The following is a 25,528-nucleotide window of genomic DNA, read 5'->3' as shown; positions in this document are numbered from 1 at the left end:
TATTAAAAAAAGGGAAAAGCAGGCTGACTGGACGCTCCACTGACCGCTATGATCAGTTTTGCAAAGTTACACCTCATTAGTTTGGGTAAATTCTCCCATGTCTCCCCTTCAATGTCTCGCCTAAGCGGCATCTGTGCCCGTTATTCTCTGGCTCTCGGCTCTGCTCGCTGGCACTATCTCATGAGCCCATCGCCACTTGGCTGTGACCATTCTACCAGATTGTTTGCCATTTCATCCCCAGGTGGGTGTGTGCTGAAACAGTGTCAGTAAACACAGCCACAGCCAGTGAGTGAGGGAACGAGTGGGTTTTCTGGCAAAGATGCAGGCACATATTTACCAGGAAACAAATCTGCTCGGAGCCATGTTAGTCAGAGCGACAGCATCTGTTATTTATCGCAAAACAGCAAGCGTTGCTTTGCACTCAGTTGGAGTCCGAATCTAACTTTTTAGTCAAATTTGTGGAGTTGAAGTCTACTGTGGACGAGTATCCGTATCTCTGAGTGCATTTTGGGTCAGTGTGAAATACCAGCAAACATTTCACAAGACCAAGACTCTTCATGACTTCTTTAGAATTGGAATTAAAATCAGTTTTGTTGCCAAGTACAGTGGAATTGAAATTTGAAAAAAAAAACCCGTCCTGCACTGTGTATTCTGACCCCTTTCTATCAGAACCAGCATTAACTTCTTCAGCAATCTGAGCAACAGTAGCTCGTCTGTTGGATCGGATCACACGGGCCAGCCTTCGCTCCCCACGTGCATCAATGAGCCGTGACCCTGTCGCCGGTTCACCACTGTTCCTTCCTTGGACCCCTTTTGATAGATACTGACCACTGCAGACTGGGAACACCCCACAAGAGCTGCAGTTTTGGAGATCCAGTCGTCTAGCCATCACAATTTGGCCCTTGCTCATCAAACTCGCTCATTTTTTTCCTGCTTCTAACACATCAACTTTGAGAACAAAATGTTCACTTGCTGCCTAATATATCCCACCCACTGACAGGTGCCATGATGAGGAGATCATCAGTCTTATTCACTTCACCTCTCACTGCTTATAACGTCATGTCTGATCGGCGTATATTAATATTACACGTTCATTCCAGTGACTCAGAGCAGCTCAGACATGAAAACAATTTCGCTGTAATATATAAGGGTGCTTACGGAAATAGTGGAACTCGGGGTGTTGGTTCCATATCCGGACGACGGGAGGGATGCCAGGGACCAGCGTCGGCCGTCGGTCCTACACACAAAACACAGGGAGCTTTATAATGGCTTAGAGGTATGTGAATGAAACCTGCAGCATGTAACAAACAGGGTTAAACCACGGTCGATGAGTGAAACACCAGAGGGAAGGGAAGGGAAACGCTGAATGACTCATTGATTCTCAGAAAGAGAGAGAGAAAGAGAGAGAGAGAGAGAGAGAGAGGATGAATGCTGATTACAAAGCAGCTCTGGCTGAACGAGTGTTTTTTACAGAATGGCATTTAGTGCGCTATTTCCTGTAGAGCGCTTTTGCCAGCCTGATAGCCATAACAGATGAACACAACAACAGAAGTGAGTCATGAGAAAAAACACAGTGACGGTGAAGGAGCCGAGGAATTAATTAATTAATTAATTAATTAGTGTACTCGCAGGGAAACAAATGGGAAAAGCAAACGTAACGGACGCTCCTTTAATTACCTGTCTACTCTGCAGCCAGGGCTGAATTATAAATAGTGAGAAAGGGTATAACATACTTTAATTTCCAACATATTCTTTATTTAAATTTTTGAATAAAATTGTTCAGAAATATATTTTGGCTTTCTGGGGAAAAAACAGAGTCTTTTAGCTGCATTTCAACATTTTTTTTGTACACTGGAGTTTTTTGTTTTGTTTTTACCTGCGAGCGAAGGAGAAGTGGGCGGAGGCACTGGGGGAGAAGTTTCTAGGGCTGTCCTGAGGACTGGTGCCTGGAGGAAAAAAAAAAAAAAAATTAAAGAAATTGCATTTTATTTCATTTCATTGTTATAGCTTCATCCATTTTTCTGTAGCGCATGTCCTACACTGAGCTGCAAGGAACCTGGAGACTATCCCGGTGGACCCGGGGTACAAGGTGGACAGGGCACCAATCCATTGCACACACACTCACACACCGATTCGATGACGATTTAGAGATGCCAAACAATTTTTTGGACTGGAGGAGGAAACCAGAGAACCCTGAGGAACCGAACCCGAAACTGTCCGAAACTGTCTGGTAAAACATGCAAACCACTAAGCCACCCTATTACAGTATTATAACACATTATAAAGCAATTATACCATTGTTTCCTACCTACCACAGTGCTGCTGAATTCTCAATTCAGACTTTTTTACATAGATAGATAGATAGATAGATAGATAGATAGATAGATAGATAGATAGATAGATAGATAGATAGATAGATAGATAGATAGATAGATAGATAGATAGATACTTTATTCATCCAATCATTTTCATACTTCATTCATACTTCATTCATACTTTATTCATCCCGAAGGGAAATTTGCAGCTCTGACTGTTATTGCTTCTATTGTAATCTAATAAATGACATAAGCTAACAAATATGGGATGTGCTCGCTTAGTGATTAAGGTGTTGGATTACTGATCAGAAGGTTGTGAGTTTGAATCCCAGGTCCACCAAAGCTGTCACTGCTGGGCCCCTGAGCAAGGCCCTTAAACGTCAATTGCTCAGCTGTATAAAATGAGATAAAATTTAAGTCGCTCTGGCTAAGGGCATCTGCCAAATGCCAGAAATGTTAATTTGTTTAAAAACAAATCTTATATCTGTTTTGGGTCAGGACATGTATCTCAACATTGATGGAAGGGAGTCTCCAGTGTCAGGGCTTCGAAACACTCTGAGATAAACCTGTAAAGCTTTTCTGTCCTGGGAGACTTTGCAGTTTCTGGAATTTTTTTTTTTTTGTCCATCCGGAGAGGAAATAGAAGAAAAAGAAGAAGTTGGAAACAGGGAAGATCGTTTAGAGCGGCCGTAACACCAGCAAAAAAAATCAGGAACATGTTTTGTGAACAATGCCACTATATAAGTACGGGACGTGTGCTGCATTAATAAATGTAATAAACTGCTGTGAGACTGGCAAACGCTGTTATAGAGAAATAACCATTGATTAACCTTCACACATCACACCATGCTGTTTCTTATGTATTGTATTTATCTTTTTGTCTGCAGCCTGACAATTACATACTAATAATCGTGACCAGGCTTCAGTGTTCCAACACGATTCAGTCAGAAATGCAGCAAGAAACTGGAGGATCCGTTTAATAAGTGCGCACACAAAAGGACGAGGCATGAAAGAACATCTAGAAAAAGCTCTGAGTGAATCACGCTGCCTTAGCAGATGGCCTTCATGGTGCTAAATAAGCGGCTGAGATAAACTCGAGAAAGACAGAGAAGGACACCGGAGCTTTTAAAAGAACATTAGAAAACCAATGTAGCTGTTAAGAACAAACTGCAAATGAATGCATTGTTCCAGAAGTCCTCTATGGTTGTGTGTGTGTGATTTTGGTATTTCTCAATACTGGTACTGAAATCTATATACAGTGGAACCTCGGCATACGAATGAACTCCCTTACAAATTTTCACCTTAAGAAATTTGCATCGGCATACAAGGCATTTACGGCATACGAACAAATGAACCGAACGTCGGCTAAGTCACGTGCACGTCCGGAAGCCGTTCAAAACTTGTTAGCGTCATTGGAAAGCCAAGTGAAGCGAGTTTACGAATTTTTATTCAGTCAGTGAAAGCTGTTTGGAAAGAGACCACCCACGATACCAACGTCGCCTTCGGCATGCGTTCAAAAGCTAGGTGATTTTTCGGGCGTTATTTTGTTGACAGATCGGTGGCATGGGTGATCTGTTCTATTTTTAGCCCAAGCTTGGTGGCACGACTTCCTGTGAGGAGCCTTGACATGGAACGCTTGGCTTGGGTCAATTCTTTGTAAGCAGCCGTACAGTTTACATTACGCTTCGTTTCAGTCATATTTTTGGTCGGCTGGAACGGATTATCTACATTTACATTATTTCTTATTAAAAAATGTAAAATTCGTTTCGCAATACCAATTCTCACCATAAGAACTCGCCTCCAGAACGAATTGAATTCATATGCAGAACTTCCACTGTAATATAACGTCAAGGGCGAAGCGAAAGGAAGTGTGCAAGTCGTAGTGCTCAGTGCTCGCAGAAGTGAACTGCTCTCAATTCTTAATTCTGCTCTACACACTCCGGTAGATTGTTCTCACGCTCTCGGTTAAAGAGAAAACCTGGAATCATTAAATAACATTAAATACGGAGCTGGTTTGACCATCAGGCTCCTTTCACATTTATTTTAAGTAGCCATCCTTGGAGGGTTAGGGTCAGAGCGCAGTGTCAGCCATGATATAGCAGCTCTGGAGCAGGGGGGTTAGGGGGCCTTGCTCAAGGGCCCAAAGGTGGCAGCTTGGCGGTGCTGAGGCTTGAATCCCGATCTTCCTATCAACAACCCAGAGCTTTAACCACCCACACTCGAGCCCCCCAGAGGCAGTAGAAACATATGGGTCACAGCTAGTTATCCACAAACCCCACTGTTTCTGTGCACCGCTTCTGGCTATGAGGGTGAAACCTGTGTGTGTGTCCCCAGTGAAGTAACACCACATGGCTACGGCCCTCTGACCAACATTAATCACACATCATTCGCACCATTGATTAAAGCAGGGGGTTCAGAGTTAATTACCAAACACAAACTGGGGCTGAGGGAAAGCGGGGCTTGTGGGAACAGCTGAAAGACCTTCATTAAAGGTTTCATTCATAAAGCAAGGAAGTCATTTGTTTGCTCAGCAGACCTCTGGGCCAGCGAAATGACCTGGATTTAGTTAGATTTTCATCATACAAAAGCAACAAAGTTTGTCTATGTTAATAAAAAGGAAAGCCAAGACAATCTGCTTCACTTTTGGAAGAAAAAAATTCTGTTTCTGTATTCTGTTCACACAGCCTCCATTTTTTCATATCTTCTAATAAATAAGTTATTTATTTATAGCTCATCTTCCGTAACCACTTTTCCCTGCTCAGGGTCACGGTGGATCTGCAGCCTATTCTGGAAACACACACTTATTCCATTCACACACGTCCTCATACTCGTTCACACCTCGGGCCAATTTACAGCGGCTAATACAGCAGTTCGCAAACATTTGGGACGGAAGAGGAAAAAGCGATGCAGACAGAATTCTGTCGAGACAGGATCGAACCCTGGAGCTGTGAGGTGCCATGTAATAATGACATTCTTATAATTCATTCATTTTCTTGTTGAATTGTGTATTTTTTGCTGCGGGATATACAACATTATTTTAACGTCTAACAATTAAGAAAATAGAGAGTCAATTTTAGACGGACAAAATAAAGAGAGAGAGAGCGAGAGAGAGAGAGAGAGCTAGGTAGAGACAAATATACAGAGAGAGAGAGAGAGAGAGAGAGAGAGAGACAGACAGACAGAGACAGACAGAGAAAGAGAGAAAGTCAGAGATAGAGACAGAGATACTTACAGAGAGAGAGAGAGAGAGAGAGACAGACAGACAGACAGACAGACAGTCAGAGACAGACAGAGAAAGAGAGAATGTCAGAGATAGAGACAGAGACACTTACAGAGAGAGAGAGAGAGAGAGACGAACATACAGAGAGAGAGAGAGAGAGAGAGGGAGAGAGCCAGAGAGAGAGAGAGAGAGAGAAAGAGAGAGAGAGAGAGATAGGTAGAGACAAATATACAGAGAGAGAGAGACAGACAGACAGACAGACAGACAGAAAGTCAGAGAGAGAGACAGACACTTACAGAGAGAGAGAGAGAGAGAGAGAGAGAGAGAGAGAGAGAGATGGAGACAGACAGTGCAAGAGAGAGAGAGAAAGAGAGACAGACAGACAGACGGAGACAGACAGAGAAAGAGAGAAAGTCAGAGAGAGAGAGAGAGAGAGAGAGATGGAGACAGACAGTGTGAGAGAGAGAGAGACAGGTAGAGAGAGGGACACACACTTAGAGGGAGAAAGAGACAAACATACAAAAAAAGAAAGAGAAAGACAGACAGATACACACTCCAACACGCACAGAGAGATAGAAAGACAGAAATACACATAGAGACAGAGAGCAGGGGGCAGACAGACAGAAAGAGAGAGAGAGAGAGAGAGAGAGAGAGAGAGAGACAGAGAGAGAGAGAGAAAACACATTACCTGTGTGTGAGGAGAAGGGCGAGTGGGGCCGAGGAAGGCCTGATGACTGTCCACTTCCTATAAGACTCTTCCTGTTCCCCGTCCTACAGCTGAAACAACAAACACCACAGCTGAATATTCTGCTCAAAGGCTCTAACTTCCTTACAGTAAAGAATCCTGTTTAACACAAAACCTCCCAGTCTGAACCTCTCCTTGTACCGTACTGAATCTTTCTTAAAGCATGATGTTACAGAGTTCATGCACAGACACCGGCTCCATGATGGTTTAACGCTGAAAAATCAATAAGATCCTGGGATTTATTTATTTTTGCTAAGAGACTTTGTTTCTCAGATATATATTTTTTTTGTCAAAATGATATTTTTCTCAGCCTTGAGAGGGAAAAGAAAACAAGCCACATCATTCCATACAATGTGCAATATACATGACGTGCAATATTTTTCTTAAAATCTTGTGTGGCTTCGTCTTTAAGTGGCATTTAATCCATGGAACTGTTCAAAATATGGCATAAAAGTGTAGAAACTAAGTTTATTTTATCAGCTCTCCATGCACCAGCACTATAAACGATCAATAGTTTTATGATAGATTTCATTACAAAACAAAAAACACGCAAGCAACAAGTACAAGTTAAATCCTCTTGTTGACAATGTGTGTGTGTGTGATATGAAAAGAAATAAATCTATTCCATAACTTTAGGAGTGAAAAAAATAAATAAATAAAAAAGGAATATTTTCTACTAAAGAAGAGTTTAAAGGGATGTTTTAAAAAAAATTTTAAATAATAAAAAATGACACTCATTCTGGGAAAATCCTGTTTTTAGGAGTCACTAAGCAGAATCAAGGCTTAACTGATACGTGGAAACTTCTAAATTCATCCAACTCCCAGAATCCACGCACAAAATTAACCTCAAACCGCATAACAGGATCTTTTCAGCAACCCAAATCTGACTAAAAAACATCTTCAATATTTATGATGAAATATTTCTAGGCTTCCTTCATGGGGAGAGGAAGGAAAAATTTCAAAAATATACCGTCGTCTGGATTTTCTCCACAAGTTGTACCACTTGGCCCTGTTGAGATAGTTCATCAAAGTAATGATGTACACATCCTCGAGGCTAGTCCACATTCGTCCCGATGTTTACACCGAAACGCGGTTAAAAGCGCCGGACTGCTGCCATTCCTCCAGCCACACCGAGCGTCAGGTACTGAGAGCTTCAGCAACAGGGCGATTAGAGGTCGTTACTCAGATCCTATTAGCTTGCTGGCTTTAATCGTCCCACGGTGCCCTCCATACGGACGAGGAGCTGGGGCAGGGGCTGACCACTCTTACGACTTACTCAGATATCTGGATCGATAATTGTGTAACATTGTGTAAAATTGTGTTCTGTAGTTACGGATGCAGCAATTAATTAATTAATTTTTGAATAGAATTAAATTAAATACAAATAAAATAAAATAATTAAATAAAATAAAAATTTTGAATAGAATTAAATTAAATACAAATAAAATAAAATAAATAGATAAATAAATAAATAAATAAATAAATAAATAAATAAATAAATGGATGGATATATAAATAAATAAAAAGATAAATAAATAAATAAAAAGATAAATAAATAAATAAATAAATGGATATATAAATAAAAAGATTAAAAAAATTAAAAATAAATCAATCAATAAATAAATAAATAAATCACATTCAAAACACAGAGATAAAGGTTGACATGAATCGTTTGCAAAAAAAAAAAGTGAAAATCAGAGCGTAGACTATTTATATAGTTAGCATTTATATAGCATGTCAGTGTGGTGTTGAATTAATTTTTTTTTTTTTTTTTTTTTTTTTTTCAGCACGACATACTAATTTCTGGAAACTTCTAGCAGCATGCTAGCTTAGCAAATGATGAAGATAGCTAATAATGACAAAGTTATGACGACGTATCAGACATTTTTATTCAGCATAAACAAATGAGTGATTTTCTGTCTGTGAGTCTGATCTGAACTGAGTCAGGACTCAGTTGGATAACCTTACTCGCTGAAGAATTTTACTGGTTGAAGATCAAATTCGAGCTGCTTTTTAGATGAACAAGTACTTGGAGCATCTCAGAGAGCAGAAATGGGTTTGATATCAATGTTTACTGTGAAGATAAGAACATCTGAGTGGAAAAAAGAAACCGTTTTGGGGGTTTTTCTATGAATATATTGTCCCTAGTAGGCTAGGAAACGGAAACACTTATTAAAAAACTTCAAATTCTCAAGGCTCTGAGTTTCTACTTTCATATGAGCATCATATCCGGAATGGTCTCTTCACTGACATTCTGCATCCATTAAAACAAACATCAACGACAAAATAAATGTTTAGTGATTATTTTCCTGGTGTATTTCTGGTTAGATCTCAAAATGTTCCTATGAAACACACATTAATTATTCATTCACTGTATACCTGAGCTACAAAACAAATCCAAACTGCTTTAAAAGGATAAGCCTAAAATGAATAGTAGGTCAAAAAAAGTCCAGGAAAGGCATAAAACATTCATCATTCCAGCAGGTATGTAAAATGTAGTTCACAGGTGCTCAGTGAAAGAGGATCAGATGTACCACAGCTATTTATACAGCCATGTCACACAGGCAGATTAAACTCCATCAGTCTGGAGTGTTTGCTCCTAGATGCCTCCTACAGCTTAGTAGAGACATGACAAAACTCGTACTACTGATATAAAAAGCATTTCATATGACAGTCATAAGACCTGAAAAAACACTTCAAACCAAGTAAACCACAGTAATGACCACAGGCTGCTTTTCCTTCTCTTAATACTCCGAGCTGTACTAAACTAATAAGGCGTCCTGTTGTCATCAGACGGGCATCAAACACCAAGCTGGTGGATAAACTCGTCTGGATTCGAGACAAAGCAGATCTCACCATTGTTCACACCAACGGATTCACATCAGCACCATGCCGTTACGTAAATACAGCCTTACTGAATGAATCATGTCAAGTAGTTTAGAAGAAGTCGCATTCTTTCCGTATGTAGTTAGCAGCTAGACGAGTCTGCGCAGGATCTTTCTTTCCAACAGTATGCTGGTTGGACCACCAGAAAGCAGGAGGAAGCTCGACAAAAATGCTTTTGAATGCAATGTTCATTCATATTGATTCCATATCCAGCGATTACTCACCTCAAGAACAAAGATTTGTATCAATATAACAAAGGCTGGTTTAACCCACTTGTTTGAATGCTTTACAGACAACAGCGACACAAATCCCGTCGTTGCGCTCGTCGCAAAACACGAGTGTGTATTATTCAATAAGTCTGACTGTCTGTTATGGCTAAAGACTCATCATAAAGACGTTATTGCACAGGTCTAATAAAACTAGGGAATTTAATCAATGTCCTTGTAAACACTCGTCAAACAGAACCGCAGCAGTCAGCCTTTATTACTCTCAGTCAAGCTAGAGATGTACGGTAATGATACTGTGTGCATCAAAGTCTTTTTGATGCTGCAGGCCATTTTCTAACTTAGACTTTTTTTTTTCCAGGATGCAGATTTGTTGGTGCAGAGAGTTAGAGTAGCTTTTGAACCCAGGTTTTTGACCTCCGGTTCTTTTTGATACAGTGGTTTTTGTGGATTTTTTTCTCAAGCAAACTCCAGATTCAGGTGAACCCGCATTTCAAGAAAATCTGAGCTTCAAGCAAACCTGAGCTTCATGTAAACCCAAGTTTCAAGCGAAACAAAGCTTCTCATGAACCTAAGCATTGAGCTAACCTGAGCTTCTCGTGAACCTAAGCTTCAAACAAAACCAAAGCTTCTCATAAACCTAAGCTTCAAGAAAACTTGAGCTTCTCATGAACCCAAGCTCCAAGCAAACCTGAGGTTCATGTGAACCTGAGCATCAAGCAAACCTGAGCTTCTCTAATGAACCTCATCGTCAAGCCAATCTAAGCTTCTCATGAACCTCAGCATCAAACAAAACCAAAGCTTCTCATAAACCTAAGCTTCAAGCAAACCTGAGCTCCACATGAACCTGAGCATCAAGCAAATCTGAGCTTCACATGAACCTGAACATCAAGTAAACCTGAGCTTCTCATGAACCCAAGCTCCAAGCAAACCTGAGCTTCTCATGAACCCAAGCTCCAAGCAAACCTGAGCTTCTCATGAACCCAAGCTCCAAGCAAACCTGAGGTTCATATGAACCTGAGCATCAAGCAAACCTGAGCTTCTCTAATGAACCTCATCGTCAAGCCAATCTAAGCTTCTCATGAACCTCAGCATCAAACAAAACCAAAGCTTCTCATAAACCTAAGCTTCAAGCAAACCTGAGCTCCACATGAACCTGAGCATCAAGCAAATCTGAGCTTCACATGAACCTGAACATCAAGTAAACCTGAGCTTCTCATGAACCCAAGCTCCAAGCAAACCTGAGCTTCTCATGAACCCAAGCTCCAAGCAAACCTGAGCTTCTCATGAACCCAAGCTCCAAGCAAACCTGAGGTTCATATGAACCTGAGCATCAAGCAAACCTGAGCTTCTCATGAACCTCAGCTTCAAGCCAATCTAAGCTTCTCGTGAACCTAAGCATCAAACAAAACCAACGCTTCTTAGGAACCAAAGCTCCAAGCAAACCTGAGCTTCACATAAACCCAAGTTTCAAGCAAACCTGTTCTTCTCATAAACCTGAGATTTTAGCAAACCTGATCTTCACATGAACCTGAGCATCAAGCAACTCTGAGCTTCACATGAACCCAAGCATCAAGCAAACCTGATCTTCATATGAACCTAAGCATCGAGCCAATCTGAGCTTCCCCTGAACCTGAGCATCAAACAAACCTGAGCTTCAAATGAACCCAGGCTTCAAGCAAACCTGAGATTCAAGCAAACCTATGCTACAAATATACCAAAGATTCTCACTCGCAGGGAAGAACACTGATATTATTTTAAATTTCACCGCAGTAGAGCATATGTTTTTGACAACATTTAAACTGACAAAACAACTCATTATTTTTGTACATGAAAACAAGAAGCTCTGATTAGTGTTGAATCCAAGTAATAAAAAAATACTGTAAACATTACTCGGATTCATACTGTAAACATTGTTGGGAATTCAACAATGGCGGTCAAATGAGCCAAGAACTGCCCCAGGGTATGGACTTGAGCATTTGAACTTAGAATATAATCACAACTGCCTCATACTGCACATAGAGATACAACTGAACAGAAATGGTGCTCCAGGTTTGAAAACACTGGTCATGACACTGGTCAACTTAAGCTAGCATTGCTGTAAGCCTCACTGCAAACATCAAGCCCCTTGATTCACCTCTGTATCCATTGTAGATGACATCCATTCAGAAGGTGAGGCAAGAAGAAGCTTGAGCTGGACATCGAGCTGGACACACAGAAATCTGAGTGAAGAAAAGTGTCAAGATTCCACTGCCAGACTTCCAGTTAGCCTTTTCAACCTAACTCCACTGCTCGCAGAGATCTGTCCAGGCACATCTGATCTCAGCTGAGGAATTTGTATGCTGTAAAGCAGACGACCCATCCTTCAAACAGAACGTTCAGAGAAGAGGCTAGAAAGGTTTGCTTACCTTTATCTCTACAACACAGTTCCCCATTCCAGAAAAGAAGGTAAGACCACGTATAGTGGATGCATTTGCTTTCCATACCACAGCAAAGAGCTTGCACAAAAGCTTATCCTCCACACAGAGCTCAAACGCTCCCCATATCAAATAACAGAGATCTAGCACTTCACATCCTGGTTAGGAGTGAGGAGACAGAAGAGATGGGGAGGAGTGGCGAATGAGTCAGGGCAGGACTGCATCATCATCAGTATTCCCCATCTGGCTCTACTCGGCCTATCAAGCTGCTGCTTTGAAGCTTTTCTGAAATGGAAATCCACTGCTTCTCAATGGTTACCTTCAGGTCCAAATCCTCTGTTATCTCCCTACCTTCTCTGGAAATGGTGAAGAACACCAGCTCTATTCCACATCATAGAGCCAAAAGTACACTGAACACCTGACCAAACAATCACACCCTTTTGTCCTTGGTGAACATGCCATTCCAGATTAATCCCCTTTTTGCCGCTTTAATAATCTCCACTCTTCTGGGAAGGCTTTCCATTGGATTTTTTTTTTTTTTTTAAAGTGGCTGTGGGAATTGAACTGCCCATTTAGCCACAAGAGCATTAGCAAGGTCAGGCAAGAAGGTCTGGCACAGAGTTAGAATTTCATTTCATCCCAAAGGCGTTTAATGAGGGTGGAAGTCAGGACTCTGAAGTTTTTCCACCAGTCAGAAATCAAAGAGTATCTGATTCCCATTGTATACTTATCTGCATACGAGAGTCCGAATTTTGACAGGTGCAACCTGATTAGCACATCCACCAATTTCCATCAGGAATAATGTACGTCTTGTCAAAGTTCTTGATATCTCATCATGTCAAAATATTTTCAGGATTAATCTAGATATTTGATTAAAGCAATAAGTGGTGAGTAAACAAGACATAAACTAACCAAGAAAGCTTGTGGGTAGCCAATTGTAATGTCAGTCAGAGGTGTCAGTGGTGGTCAAGGCATCTAACCCTCATCCTTTCAGATCAGGTGTAGAACATTTTGGACAAAAGCATCAGCCAAAGTTTCTCCTCCACATTTAGTGCTAAAATGTACCAAACTCCAGCATCAGCTAGCTGTCTAAAACCAGAAAATCCGACAACACTGAACACAATCGCTAAGCATTTTCAAGTGACATCTTGACAGCATGTGACATCACACAGATTACCGGGTCTAAAATCAGCCAGTCTCCCAACATATGCAGACTAAAGTCCATTTCCCATTCCTTTATCTCTTCCAGCTGAGCTTTGCTGATTTTAGCACCAACATCAGACCTAATCTCCTTCTTGGTTGCCATGTCCCAAAGGGTCCTATGTAGCAGCCAGTGCTCTAGATAGGAGTGCACTGTTTCGGTGCCCCCATTACAAGAGGATGAATTAAGGGAACCTACAGAGACCTGAATCAGAGAGACGCTAACTCACTTTACTTCTGCTTAGAGCCGTGAATTACTGCCATGACTTCGGTCAAGGAAACCGCCGATCGGTAATAAAACGCAAATGCTGTAGATAGTTAAGGGTGGACAAAATGACATACATGATTCGTGAAGATATTGGCAAGATATATCATGTTCTATAGGTTTGCCAAAAAACTTTAAAGCAACATGAGTGTTTTGGTTGAAGTCCTTGCTTTTGGGGGGAATTGCTAGCTCAGTGGTTAAGACCATGAAGTCACTCATCTCCCAAATACCATAAATGTAAATAAATGTATTATAACTGTGAAGCTTTTATTTATTACTGCCCTTATTGGAACTTTATTGTGTCGTGAATTCCCCGTTTGCAGATGTATTTTACTATTCTTCAGTTACAGTCCTGAACAGAAATGATGGCTTTGTTCCTCTGTATGTATTGCTGCTGGTTGAATTCCCACACTAGCTGTTGATCAAAGGAGGCCTTGAGTACATACACGTCTCAGTCAAGCCTCGTTTCATGATATTCCAAGGCCGATCAATCAAGGTACACAGAAGTATAGAGGTATACTCAGGAGCTCTCACAGGATACCAACGTTTTTTCCCGATATTTACCGTAATCCTGAATTAACAGTTTGAACACAAAATGGTCTCAACGTCTCATTTCTCTCGTCAGTCCAGAGGAATTAATACTGACTGGATGGTGGACATCATGGGCTGCTGTTTCAGTAGTCATTAAGCAGTGTGGGATTCTGGGGCAGGAAGCGACACAGCAGTCTGATGATCAAACGGTGTCTGATAATACAGACACAAAGCAGACAGATTATTAATGACCAATGGAATTTCAAATGTCTGGTACAGAAAATTTACCCACCCATCAAAAGCGGTATCTTTTGATCTCGCAAGAAAGCAGGAAATCCATTCCAGTCCCGCTTTATTCCATTTAAATGAAACTCAAACACCTCGTTCCTTGACGATTTCCAAAAACAGCGTCTTTTTTAAAACCCGATTTTTCCTCAGAACGGCTTTCTTTTTCTTAAGATTTGCTCTGACCTCATTTCCTCCATCCGCTACTCGATTCAGCCACAAATCCTATTTTGCACTTGAAAGAGGGCCGACACAAAAGCTCAGCGCGTTATATAAGCCCACCGTCCCTTTCTATGAAATTATAGAAAAAGCTTTTAGGGAAAAAAAATATACAAAAAACCGAAATGAGCAAAACTTAACGTTAAATGGAGAGCGTTTGGTCTTGTTGAAAAATCAATCCGAAGATTAACATCAGAGCGTGAAACCTCGCTCGACCCTTTTTCGGCTCCTGAAAAACAAGATGTCGAAGAAGCGTGCTCTTACCTCCAAAAATGGAAGGCGTGCAGCGGGCTGCATGGGCTGCAAGGACTTGTGGGAGTCGGGCTCAAGCTTCTTGGAGTGAGGCTGCAAGTCAAATCACGCTTCGTAAATGCTGAACCAAAGTACGGCCTGACAGATCGGATTATACTACGCGATCTTTTTACCTATCTTTATTCATAGTGTACTTTAGAACAATTTACACTCTAATTATGTACCTTAAACTGGTTTTATATGCACGAATGAAATCTACATATCAAAAGGCAGTTCAGTGATGTTCTTTAAGCACTCTTGGAGGAAAACTCCAGGATTCTTTGGATACTTTAATGTTTTCAACTACGTAGTGAGGTTTTATTTAGAGCCTTAATCATGCATAGGGTTCTAGATAGAACCTTTAATGCTTCTCACAAAGAGACAAAGACAAAAAGATTAGATGTTTTTCCCCTAAGAGTGCAAACAGCATCAAACTAAACCTGCAAATACATTACCATACAGGTGTCTCTGTCTCTACTGTATATATAATAGGCACCAAAAATCTGAGGCCACACTGAAAATCTGGGAGCTTTTAAATGTGGAATGAATTGTTTGGCATTAGCGTCATGACGTTAGCTCCATTATACAAAAGGTCAGATTTTCCTTCGAGTCTGATCTCTTCTAACGCATAACCTGAGATTCATCAACACTTATGGAGATCATGCCAAAGCTCTTGTTGTCCTTCAAGCAAAAGTGGGACATGTGATATACTAAGACGGACAGAATTCTACAGTGCACTGAAACTGTTGCTAATATTCTGATGTCATACCGAATGCAAACATTTGTTCATTCCCAAAGAATGCCAAACAAATATTTTCACTACTGGCCTCAGAATTTTGCACCCCACAGTTTATTAATAACTCTGAAGAAGAAGAAGAAGAAGAAGAAGAATCCAGGAAGTAACTGTAGTGTAGATGTTGTGATATTTGAGCGTAGTGCACAACGTTTCTAGAGAAGCAGGACGCTTCGGGCAGAAGTTCTGCAACCTGCTTCTGAGGTTGTTGTTGTTGGAGGTGAAACCCGGCAGATCGTCCACCATTTTGAGATAATAAAGCACTTCGAAGATCTAGATGTGCCTGAAACGTCCTGATTTTCAGGAAACGTTATGGAGTAGGATCAATTTTTCCTTTTTCCAGATTTACAGACATTACCACAGAGCAGCATTGACTGGGACGATCAATTTGAGATTTGTTTTTCAGATTTTATTTCCATTATTTCCAAATGCTGTCATTATTAGTCCCATTTTCTGCATTCAGAACCTACAAACAGAACCTCCACACACTCCATACTGCATTAAACAAACACCAGGAAAAATGACCTCCAAATTTCCTCGCCCTGGGCTGCTTTTCCTCCAGGCCTTCAAGTGCATGAATACGTTGCTGCTGGTGCAGAAGACCATTGATAAGCTAAACCAATCACGTCACCTGAAAGTGCTGAACTGACGTGTCAGGAGATAAGCATGCATGGTGTGCTTAGCAACACCGGCGGTGATGCAACACAAGCAGCTACAGTAGATGTAAACATGTGCTTGCCGTGACCTCTCTTTCTCTCTCTCTCTCTCTCTCTAAAATCTCTGAGAGCTAATGATAATAAGAGATGGGACGGATAGAACACCGTAACGATCGGGTCTCTACAAGGGTAATCCGGACGTTTGGGCTACGCATCATCACTGAGTGAATTACGAATTACGGCGAGGGGAACAGGAGCCATATCTTTGTACGTCAGCTCATGCAAACAGACAGACAAGCTGGCAGGTTCTCCAGCTGCAGATCTCTACCGTTTCATTTACAAACACAGCTCACTGATCCCACATCAGGTCCTCCATCACACGCCCTATGACATGAGCGAATCCTAAAACTGATCGGAGCTCAGTTTCAACACAACATTCTGGACTAGCTTTATTCTGTTGCTCTTCTCTTAGGGCATACTGCAGACACTGCTGCTGCTGCTGCTGTGGTAATGCTGCACCTCTGAACGAAGACGACGCAGTAAACACAAAAGAGAGGAAATACTCACTCGAGTGTCAGCCCCGGAATCCTTAACCTCTCCCGCTGGGCTTTCATGGCTGTGCTAGACTCGAGTGATCTATTGTGCACATGATATTTTTTTCGCAGAGCCTCACGTCACGTCAAACAGGGACAGCAAAACGGCTGATTTTTTTTCTTCTTCTTCTTCCTTCCCCTGTCCTTAGACTTCTAACCCTAGCTGTCAGATGTGATCGTCGGTCGCCTGTGGAGCACTAAGAGGCTGGACAATGGCTCTCTTTCTCCTCCCATCCCTCTGCCGCTCACACTTTCTCTCTCTCTCTCTCTCTCTCTCTCTCCCATACACAAACATGCATGCCTGGGCTTCAGCGCCCCTCCTCCACCGGTGGAAGACCCTTACGTCAGCAGAGCCAAACACAGAGTATGGATTTTTTATCTCCTTTACACTAGACTACACTGGACCTCGTCAATGAAGCCTCACACAACACTGGCTTTTTAGATTTTCTTTCTTTTCTTTCTGGTATATTATATCCTGCGCTAATAGCCGTGTAGATTATTCAGGCTACGGCTCCAACCAAAACATTCATTTGCATTTCAATGCCATCTTTTGTGCCAATTCGAACCCTCTACAAACCTTCCTGAAGCTTAGGACCAAAATAAGATGAGATGAGATATCACGTGGTTTTATTTGCTTTTACATAAGACCCCAGTTCAGCAGGGCAAAGGTAACCGATGTGATCCGGTGCCTTAATCCCAATGGATTTAGGGATTTAGTGAGCAGAAAATTTGAGAAAACCAGTCAGGAAGTACATTTAGTTCAACATTTTATTACTAAGCAGGCATCTAAGCTAGCAAAGTAAGCGCTTATGACCATGTATTTGCTATGCAGTGAAGAAAAACTGAATTAATGACTGCATTTTATTCGTTTAGACTCTGGTTCATCGCTACAGCTAGCTAAGAAACCAAGCCAAATATTTGCTTAGTAGAACAACAAGACTTTATGAATATTTACAGTTAGCTGTAAAAGCAGAAAATTCTAGAAAACCTGACAGGAAGCAAGCTTAGGTCAATGTCACAGTGTTAAGAAATATTTCTTCTTGCTATGCTAGCATCAGTGTACTCGCCATGTAGTGAATTAATGACTCTGCATTTTATTCGTTTAGCCTTTAAGTGTTTACTACAGCTAGCTAACAAACCTAGCTAAATACATGCTTAGCATAACAAGAAGATTTCCAGGATATTCCATAGGATTTCCAATACTGAGGCAGTTGTGAGGCAATACTGAAGCAATACTGAGACAATGCTGAGGCAGTTCAGATGCAATACTGAAGCAGTTCTGAGACAATACTAAGGCAGTTCAGAGGCAATACTGAGCCAATACTGAGGCAATTCTGAAGCAGTTCTGAGGCAATACTGGGGCAAAGCTTGGGCAAATCTGAGGCAATTCAATTCTGAGCTAGTTCTAAGGCAATACTGGGGCAATCCTGAGGCAATCCTGAGGCAATACTGGGGCAAAGCTTGGGCAAATCTGAGGCAATTCAATTCTGAGCTAGTTCTAAGGCAATACTGGGGCAATACTGAGGCAATTCTGAGGCAGTTCTGAGGCAATACTTTGGCAGTTCTGTGGCAATACTAGGGCAATTTTGAGGCAAATCCGAGGCAGTTCTGTGGCATCACTGAGGCAATACTATTTTAAGACAGTTCTAAGGAAATACTGGGCAATTCTAAGGCAGTACTGAAGCAATACTGAGGCAATTCTGAGGCTATTCTTAGGCAGTTCTGTGGCAATGCTGAGGCAATATAATTGTGAGGCAGTTCTAAGAAAATACTGGGGCAATTCTGAGGCAAACCTGGGTACTGGGGCAATATTGATGCAATTCTGAGGCAATACTGTCATTTTTACAGTAGATTTTGTGCCTCCATTAAACTTTCCATTCAAATTCTTTCTCAAGTATCGGTGTTGTCTCGCTGTGACATTTTTAAAAGGGCACAGTTTAGTATTTGGGACAGTAACGGGTGCCTTGGGACAATTAAGACTGCCGTCTGAGAGCGTTTCTGGGACGGTCATGAGAAAAAAAAATAAGTTAAATCCCTATTTTAAGTTCCGCCTATAATGAAGCGAGTCACTCAACGCTTTCAACTTCAACGAATTGGAAACCACATGAAATGCATTTCTGCCTCTAAAACACCACACACTGCTTACGTCTCATCATTTCACACCAATTCGAATACCTTGATTCGGGTTTGATTTTTTTCTTGCACCCATGTGCATGTGTGAATGCCTGTGGTGATAAGCCCCGCCTACTGAGTGAACCATGGCATTTTAGTCAACATGGTGGATCTAGCTCTTCTTCGAGATCTTATTCACTGCATGACTCCGAGTGAGTGATATCACCGCTGCCCTAAAAATAGACAGACATAAGGATTGAATATATAAACAGGTGAAAACGAACCTGTCTGACCTAATTTCGATACACGCAACAAAACGCATAATGCACGTCCACCAAAAGGAAAAATCTGTGCTTGGAGATCGACTATATACTATATATATCATATACTAATAAATAGTTAAAAAACAAAATCAATGAAATATAAAGGAAGATGAACTGTCTGTACGTCATCTGGCAGATTCGACATGTTTTTACCACATCAGGCCGACAATATCCGGTAACAAACATATTTGGAAGCTGTCTCAGGTCTTGTCATGGCATATCTGGGACTAATCTCTCAACAGTAATAGATCCCATCAGCATGGAGCGGCTTTTGCACCAACAGGTGTGGATCTCACAGCAACAGTGTGGACAAGCCTGCTCACCGAAGTTCTTCACAAAGAACGATTTCAGAAAACCGAATCAACCCCCAAATACAACCACAAAGACTCTCTCTCAGCTAGAAATGTAATGAAGCTCGGGCAATGATTTTGATATTATGATATTATAAAGAAATCATCACCGTTTAATCAGAGGTGAATGAAAAAGACAGGCTTTTAACAGAGCCATGTTGTCCTTATCACCGGATTCTCCTCTGGCTGAACTGTGCCTGTAGCACTCATTAAAATATGCAACAGCTCATGTTCATGTTTATTTATAACCAGCATTCAAGTATGGAATAAGGGGAGTGCAGATGCAGGAAAATAATCACTGGGATGTAAAGCAAGAACTGGAACAAAGATTTCTTTGTTCTCAAGCGCTTTATTCATCTGATACTACAACAGTTTACAACCTCACTATAAATCTGATATTTCAACATAATTTTTAATCCATTTCTAGTTACATTTAGCCAAACGGTTAAAAAAAGTTCCTGTCAGAAGATTTCCAATAGCTTCTCCCTTATTCATGATGTTTATAAGAATTAAAAAGATTACTTCAAATGGATGAAGTAACAGCTTCATCTCTGACTGTTGAAGAAGAGTTGACACTGGAAAATCCTTTAATAAACGTTAGAAAAAGCTAATAAACATCTTATTACAGAAACGATAGCATATTAATACTAGTCTAATACTTCTGTGAGCACCTGATGAACAGACAGATATCACACGAGAAGTCTAAAATTTGAGTTAAGACGACGCAAAACTGTGCATTCAACTGATATAAAAAATAAATAAATAAATAATAATAATAATAATAAAATGTATAATAATAATAATAATAATAATAATAATAATTATTATTATTATTATTCTTTTATTATAATTTATTTTTTTTATTATTTATAATTATTTTATTATTTATTTGTTGATTTTTTATATATAATAAGTATATTATATATTTTTGTTGAATTATTTATATATAAAATAATAATTATAATAATTATTATTATTATTATAATTATTATTATTAATTAGGTTGGTTGGTTGAACTCACAATTTGAAACAAATGCCACAAACTTCTTTTCGATTCAGAATTTTTAATTTTATTTGCCAACCATTACATCATTTCAGAGTGTCTGATTTATTAAATTTGACTTTAAAGCCACCGGAATTTGGAGGTTTGACAAGAAGAAGAAACTCTGGCAGTAAAAAAAAGTGACTTTTCTGACAGATGATTGACTGTTTGCACCATTTCCAGGTCTATCTATAAAGCTCTTCTCGGCTCGCATGCCATCTGGAGGGTAGACAGCTGCGGTGCTGTACGTCAGTGAATAAACCATGCATGACTGAATATTAGCTCGGATAAATAAGGAGAAAAATATCTAACAGGGACGATCATCAGAGTCATCATCAGGGTGTCATAAGCAGAATCATCCCAAAGCCAGACTCTGATTTTTAATCATTTCAGCCAAAGAAACCAGGAATTAATCAAACACGTACAACCGAACAGTTAAAGCTAAACGAAACCCCGGCCGGAAATGCGATATTGTTTACATGAGATTTGTTTTTCAGCAGCATGTGTTTATAAAGCCTGCCAATCATCCCCTGGATCATATCCTCTCAGTCGTTCCCTCTCTTGCTGGATGACTTCCCAGACATCTACAAGCGCCGAACTCCCTCCTAAAGAGGTTAAAGCTCCGTTTTAAAACCGTCTGTATACACAGTGCTTTAACAGAGGCTGTTATCTTACGCGTCCCATAACAACTGGGCATAAATATGATTCAAGATAAGGGATCCCGTGTGTGTGTGTGTCTGTGTGAGAGCTTTTTTATTAGCGGTCATCAATTATAAGCCAGGCAGCTCCTCCAGATGGCAGGCCGCAGGCTGGAATCTCATATGTGCTAAAGGAAGAAATGGACAGAGGCTGCCAAAATCCATGGCTGGGTGTCACGACAGAGCCAGAAAGCCTTGAATGCTAAAGCTGGAGCGAAGACGCCGAGAAAGAGGAGCGACGCCGGCTTTGGCGAGTGATGGCTTGACACAAACTCTACAAATTCTCCACAGGAAAATCAACACGGCTCACAGTAGGACAGATACAGAAAGCGAAATGCGAAGTGCGAGCGTGCGAATGTTCAGTCGACCTGCTGCTGGTAAAATAATACATACTATAAATATACAAAAATTGTTAAAATATTTCCATACAGCTCAGAAAAGGCCTAGAAATTTATATAAAAATCCCAGAAAAGATCGATTTTTACAATTAAAAACAGTCAGGGTTGCCAGGTCTGTAATTTCCCCACAATTCTAGAGTTGGCCTTTTTAAACATATCCATAATAATCACAAACACACCCAAACATTTGAGAAAATGATGTGCTTATTCTCAAAGCTACATTGGATTTATGACAAAATGTAAAACCATAGACCATCATAGGCCATTAATATGAAAGAAAACGGCATATGTAGTCCTAATGTAGGACTGGTGAACCGTTCTGAGGTTTGGTTTCGGACTGAAGCTCTGATCTCTCAAGCCTCATGAGATGGAGGAGTTTCAGCGTATCAAAAGAATCTGATTTTAAAACATTTACACAGTATAATGAAAAGAAATAATCCATTGAGTCAGTGTGATGTTTCCACATGAGCTGCGTATAACCCGGTTTATGGTGGTGGCATAACAAGCGCAAGAAATCAATGAGAGTGTTTACTTACAAGCTCCCTCTCCTGGGCAAACTGAGCTCCTTCTGTAAAAAAGAGAGAGAGAGAGAGAAAGAGAGTGAGAGAGAGAGAGAGAAAAAGGTGGAGTTGAGTTAAAATGTATGATTATTCCACAGTTCAAGAACATTTAAGGAGGAAGTGCTGTTAACTGTTTAGGGCTTTGCCTCTCTGAAAGCGTGGGAAGTTCTCGAACGCTGGCTTCTCTGAATGGAAGGAGAGGTTGAGGCGAATAATTACAATGAGCTAGCTTCTTAACCCTGAGCTCGAACCGTGAATACAATCTAGACACACTCACACACACATCACCAGTCTGGCTATTCACAGCCTGCTATGACTTCACCGCTCTGCCTCAGTGGTTCAAAGAGGTGACCCATTTTCCCAGCACTCCAGAATAAGACAGAAAGATACAAAGTCAACCAATACTGAACTCATGAACTCAACAAGTCATGCCATGAGCGTGTGTGTGTGTGTGTGTGTGTGTGTGTGTGTGTGTTTACATACATATATCCACCAAGTGCCAGTGTATATAGACAGACAGGATTCTATAATCATGGACCTATGACATGTCACAAATATTCATAAAAATGTTATAAGCTGTCATATAAACCCCACATTGCCCAAGTGTCAGAATTATTCCACATTTTTATACAATTATTATACATAACTCTCTTGATTGTCAAAGATATTAATATAAAAATTATAAGGAGAAATATTGCATGAAGCTCACTTTACTTAAAAGCCAGAAAAATGCTACATAAGCCTGTTATAACAGTGTCATGACCCTCAGTGTTAAATTAATTGATATGTCATAGTATACAGCTTGATGTTTGTACCAACTGCATATGAATATACAAACATACAGAAAACTGTCATTATGGAGCTGTGACATGTCATAAATATGTTATAAGCGGTCATATAAACCTCATGTTACTCGAGGGTCAGAAAAACACAAAAGATATTTATGGAAAACTCATTAAGAGAAATACTGCATGATGCTTAAGAGCCAGAGAAATGCTTTATAAGCCTGTTATAACCGTGTAATGACCCTCAGCGTTAAATTCATAGATATGTCATAGCATACCAGCTTGAGCTTGATGTTTCTACCAACTGCATACGTATATACAGATATACAGGGGTCTGTCATTAGGAAGCTGTGGGAGGTCATAAATGTGTTATAAGCTGTCACATAAACCCCACCTTACCACATAAGCCTGTTATAACAGTGTAATGACCCTCAGTGTTAAATTCATTGATATGCACATACCGAGTGAATACGTATATAAAGATATACAGGGGTCTGTCATTAGGAAGCTGTGGCAGGTCATAAATGTGTTATAAGCTGTCACATAAACCCCACCTTACCACATAAGCCTGTTATAACAGTGTAATGACCCTCAGTGTTAAATTCATTGATATGCACATACCAAGTGCATATGAATATACAGGGGTCTGTCATTATAGAGCTGTGACATGTTAGAGATATTCATAGAAATGTTATAAGCTGTCATATGCCATAAATTATACTTTTCATGTATTTTTTTTAAAACAAAATTCTTTCATCTCTCTTTTAATATATAACCCTACATATATATTCAAAAGTAAATTTTAGAAATCTCCAGCAGAGGGCGCTTTTTTGTTACAAATACTCAAAGCAGCCTCTAGGATTTGAACAGTACTCTAATAAAACCGATTTTGTCATGTTCTTGCTTCTAGTGTTCACTAAACAGCCTCCTGAGGCACTAGGAAATGTGGAAAGCTGTTGAATTACACACTGACGAAGAGAAAGAAAAAGAGAGACGCTCTAAGATGACAGGATATATTAGATAACAGGCGAGTCAGTTTCATCACCAGCCAGTTTTAAGTCATCCGACTGTCACAGAGATAAACTGTCCATAAGAATGTAAAAGAGACAGAGTATTGGTTTTACCCGAATGTTCCTCGAGCGAGTGTGTATTGTGAGAGTGTTAGACCCCTGCATGCTGCTACGGTTTCTAACAAGTGCTGAGAAAGTCCTGATGCATGCTCTCTACCTCCAGCTACTCCATATGGTGCCATAACATAAGTGCGCAGTGAGCAGACTAGCACAATTTAAATGTAATGAGACAGAACGAGTGGAAGAACACAGCAGGATGGGGGGCGAGATGGTGTGATCGAGATAACAGGCTCGAGCAGGGCGGCTTAACGTGAATAAACATCTAACCACTGAGACGAAGCTATGTGCTGAGAAAACATCGAGACCCTTATATTGCACAAGCATGGCCTGTACACCTGTGTGAAAAGGCAGTATTACACAGGACCTTCATAACAACTGGCAAACCTACATAAATAGGCATTAGCTTTTGTTCATTTTAGTGACAAAATGAATGTCATCACAACTGATAGGTAGTTGGTATAAGCTGGCATGTCAACTACATAAGCCCTTTATGACAACTGACATAAGTCTACATAAATATCTATATTCCATCAGGCATCAACTTCCATAAAGCCAGCCTTTTTGGGCAGTATTCATAAGACGACATGTAATCTACGTAAGCCCTTTATGACAAGTGACGCAAGTCTATATGTATTCCATCAGGCATCAACTTCCATAAAGCCTGCCTTCATTAAATCTGGTGTCAAGCTGACTCCTAAGTCAAGTGACATTAGAAAGTCATAACAACTGACTTTGTACTGCAAGATTTATAAACAGAAAATGTTACCTTTAATGACAAAAGGAAGAAACACTTAATTTTGGGGCAATATTCATAAGATGAAATGTCAACTATAAATATTGCTTTCACAATATTCCCTCATCCTCATTCACTATTCACTCACTATATATTCATATATTCATTCACTATATATAAACGTTTATGTAGGTTGACATGAGCAGTCATGAAGAGCTTATGTAGGTGTTATGTCACTATGAATACGGCTTTCACAATATTCCCTCATCCTCATTCACTTAAAATGGAGCTTTTTATGGCATCTGATACCTGCTGAATTAAACCATTATATATAAACGTTTATGTAGGTTGACATGAGCAGTCATGAAGAGCTTATGTAGGTGTTATGTCACTATGAATACGGCTTTCACAATATTCCTTCATCCTCATTCACTATTCACTCACTATATATTCATATATTCATTCACTATATATAAACGTTTATGTAGGTTGACATGAGCAGTCATGAAGAGCTTATGTAGGTGTTATGTCACTATGAATACGGCTTTCACAATATTCCCTCATCCTCATTCACTTAAAATGGAGCTTTTTATGGCATCTGACACCTGCTGAATTAAACCATTATATATAAACGTTTATGTAGGTTGACATGAGCAGTCATGAAGAGCTTATGTAGGTGTTATGTCACTATGAATACGGCTTTCACAATATTCCCTCATCCTCATTCACTTAAAATGGAGCTTTTTATGGCATCTGA

General features: G+C 40.2%; 1 protein-coding gene across 12 annotated transcripts in view; it reads right to left on the bottom strand.

Annotated features, from left to right (window-relative positions):
- mast4 (microtubule associated serine/threonine kinase family member 4) overlaps nt 1–25,528 on the bottom strand; it is a 98,633-nt gene that overhangs the window by 23,106 nt on the left and 49,999 nt on the right. For 6 of the 12 annotated variants that reach the window (XM_058382684.1, XM_058382685.1, XM_058382686.1 and 3 more), the window contains 5 exons: nt 22,100–22,131; nt 6,224–6,312; nt 1,877–1,946; nt 1,678–1,698; nt 1,159–1,237 (listed from right to left, as the gene is read on the bottom strand). In XM_058382684.1, coding sequence (XP_058238667.1) covers nt 1,159–1,237; nt 1,678–1,698; nt 1,877–1,946; nt 6,224–6,312; nt 22,100–22,131 — 291 coding nt within the window. Of the gene's footprint in view, nt 1–1,158; nt 1,238–1,677; nt 1,699–1,876; nt 1,947–6,223; nt 6,313–14,571; nt 14,653–16,614; nt 16,904–22,099; nt 22,132–25,528 lie in introns of those variants that run through there. The other 6 variants (XM_058382690.1, XM_058382691.1, XM_058382689.1 and 3 more) reach the window with 4 other exon arrangements.

This window comes from Hemibagrus wyckioides, linkage group LG28, assembly GCF_019097595.1.
Source record: "Hemibagrus wyckioides isolate EC202008001 linkage group LG28, SWU_Hwy_1.0, whole genome shotgun sequence".
Taxonomy (NCBI): Eukaryota; Metazoa; Chordata; class Actinopteri; order Siluriformes; family Bagridae; genus Hemibagrus; species Hemibagrus wyckioides.
Note: the sequence above shows the minus strand (reverse complement) of the source record. Positions and strands in the feature narration are given on the sequence as shown.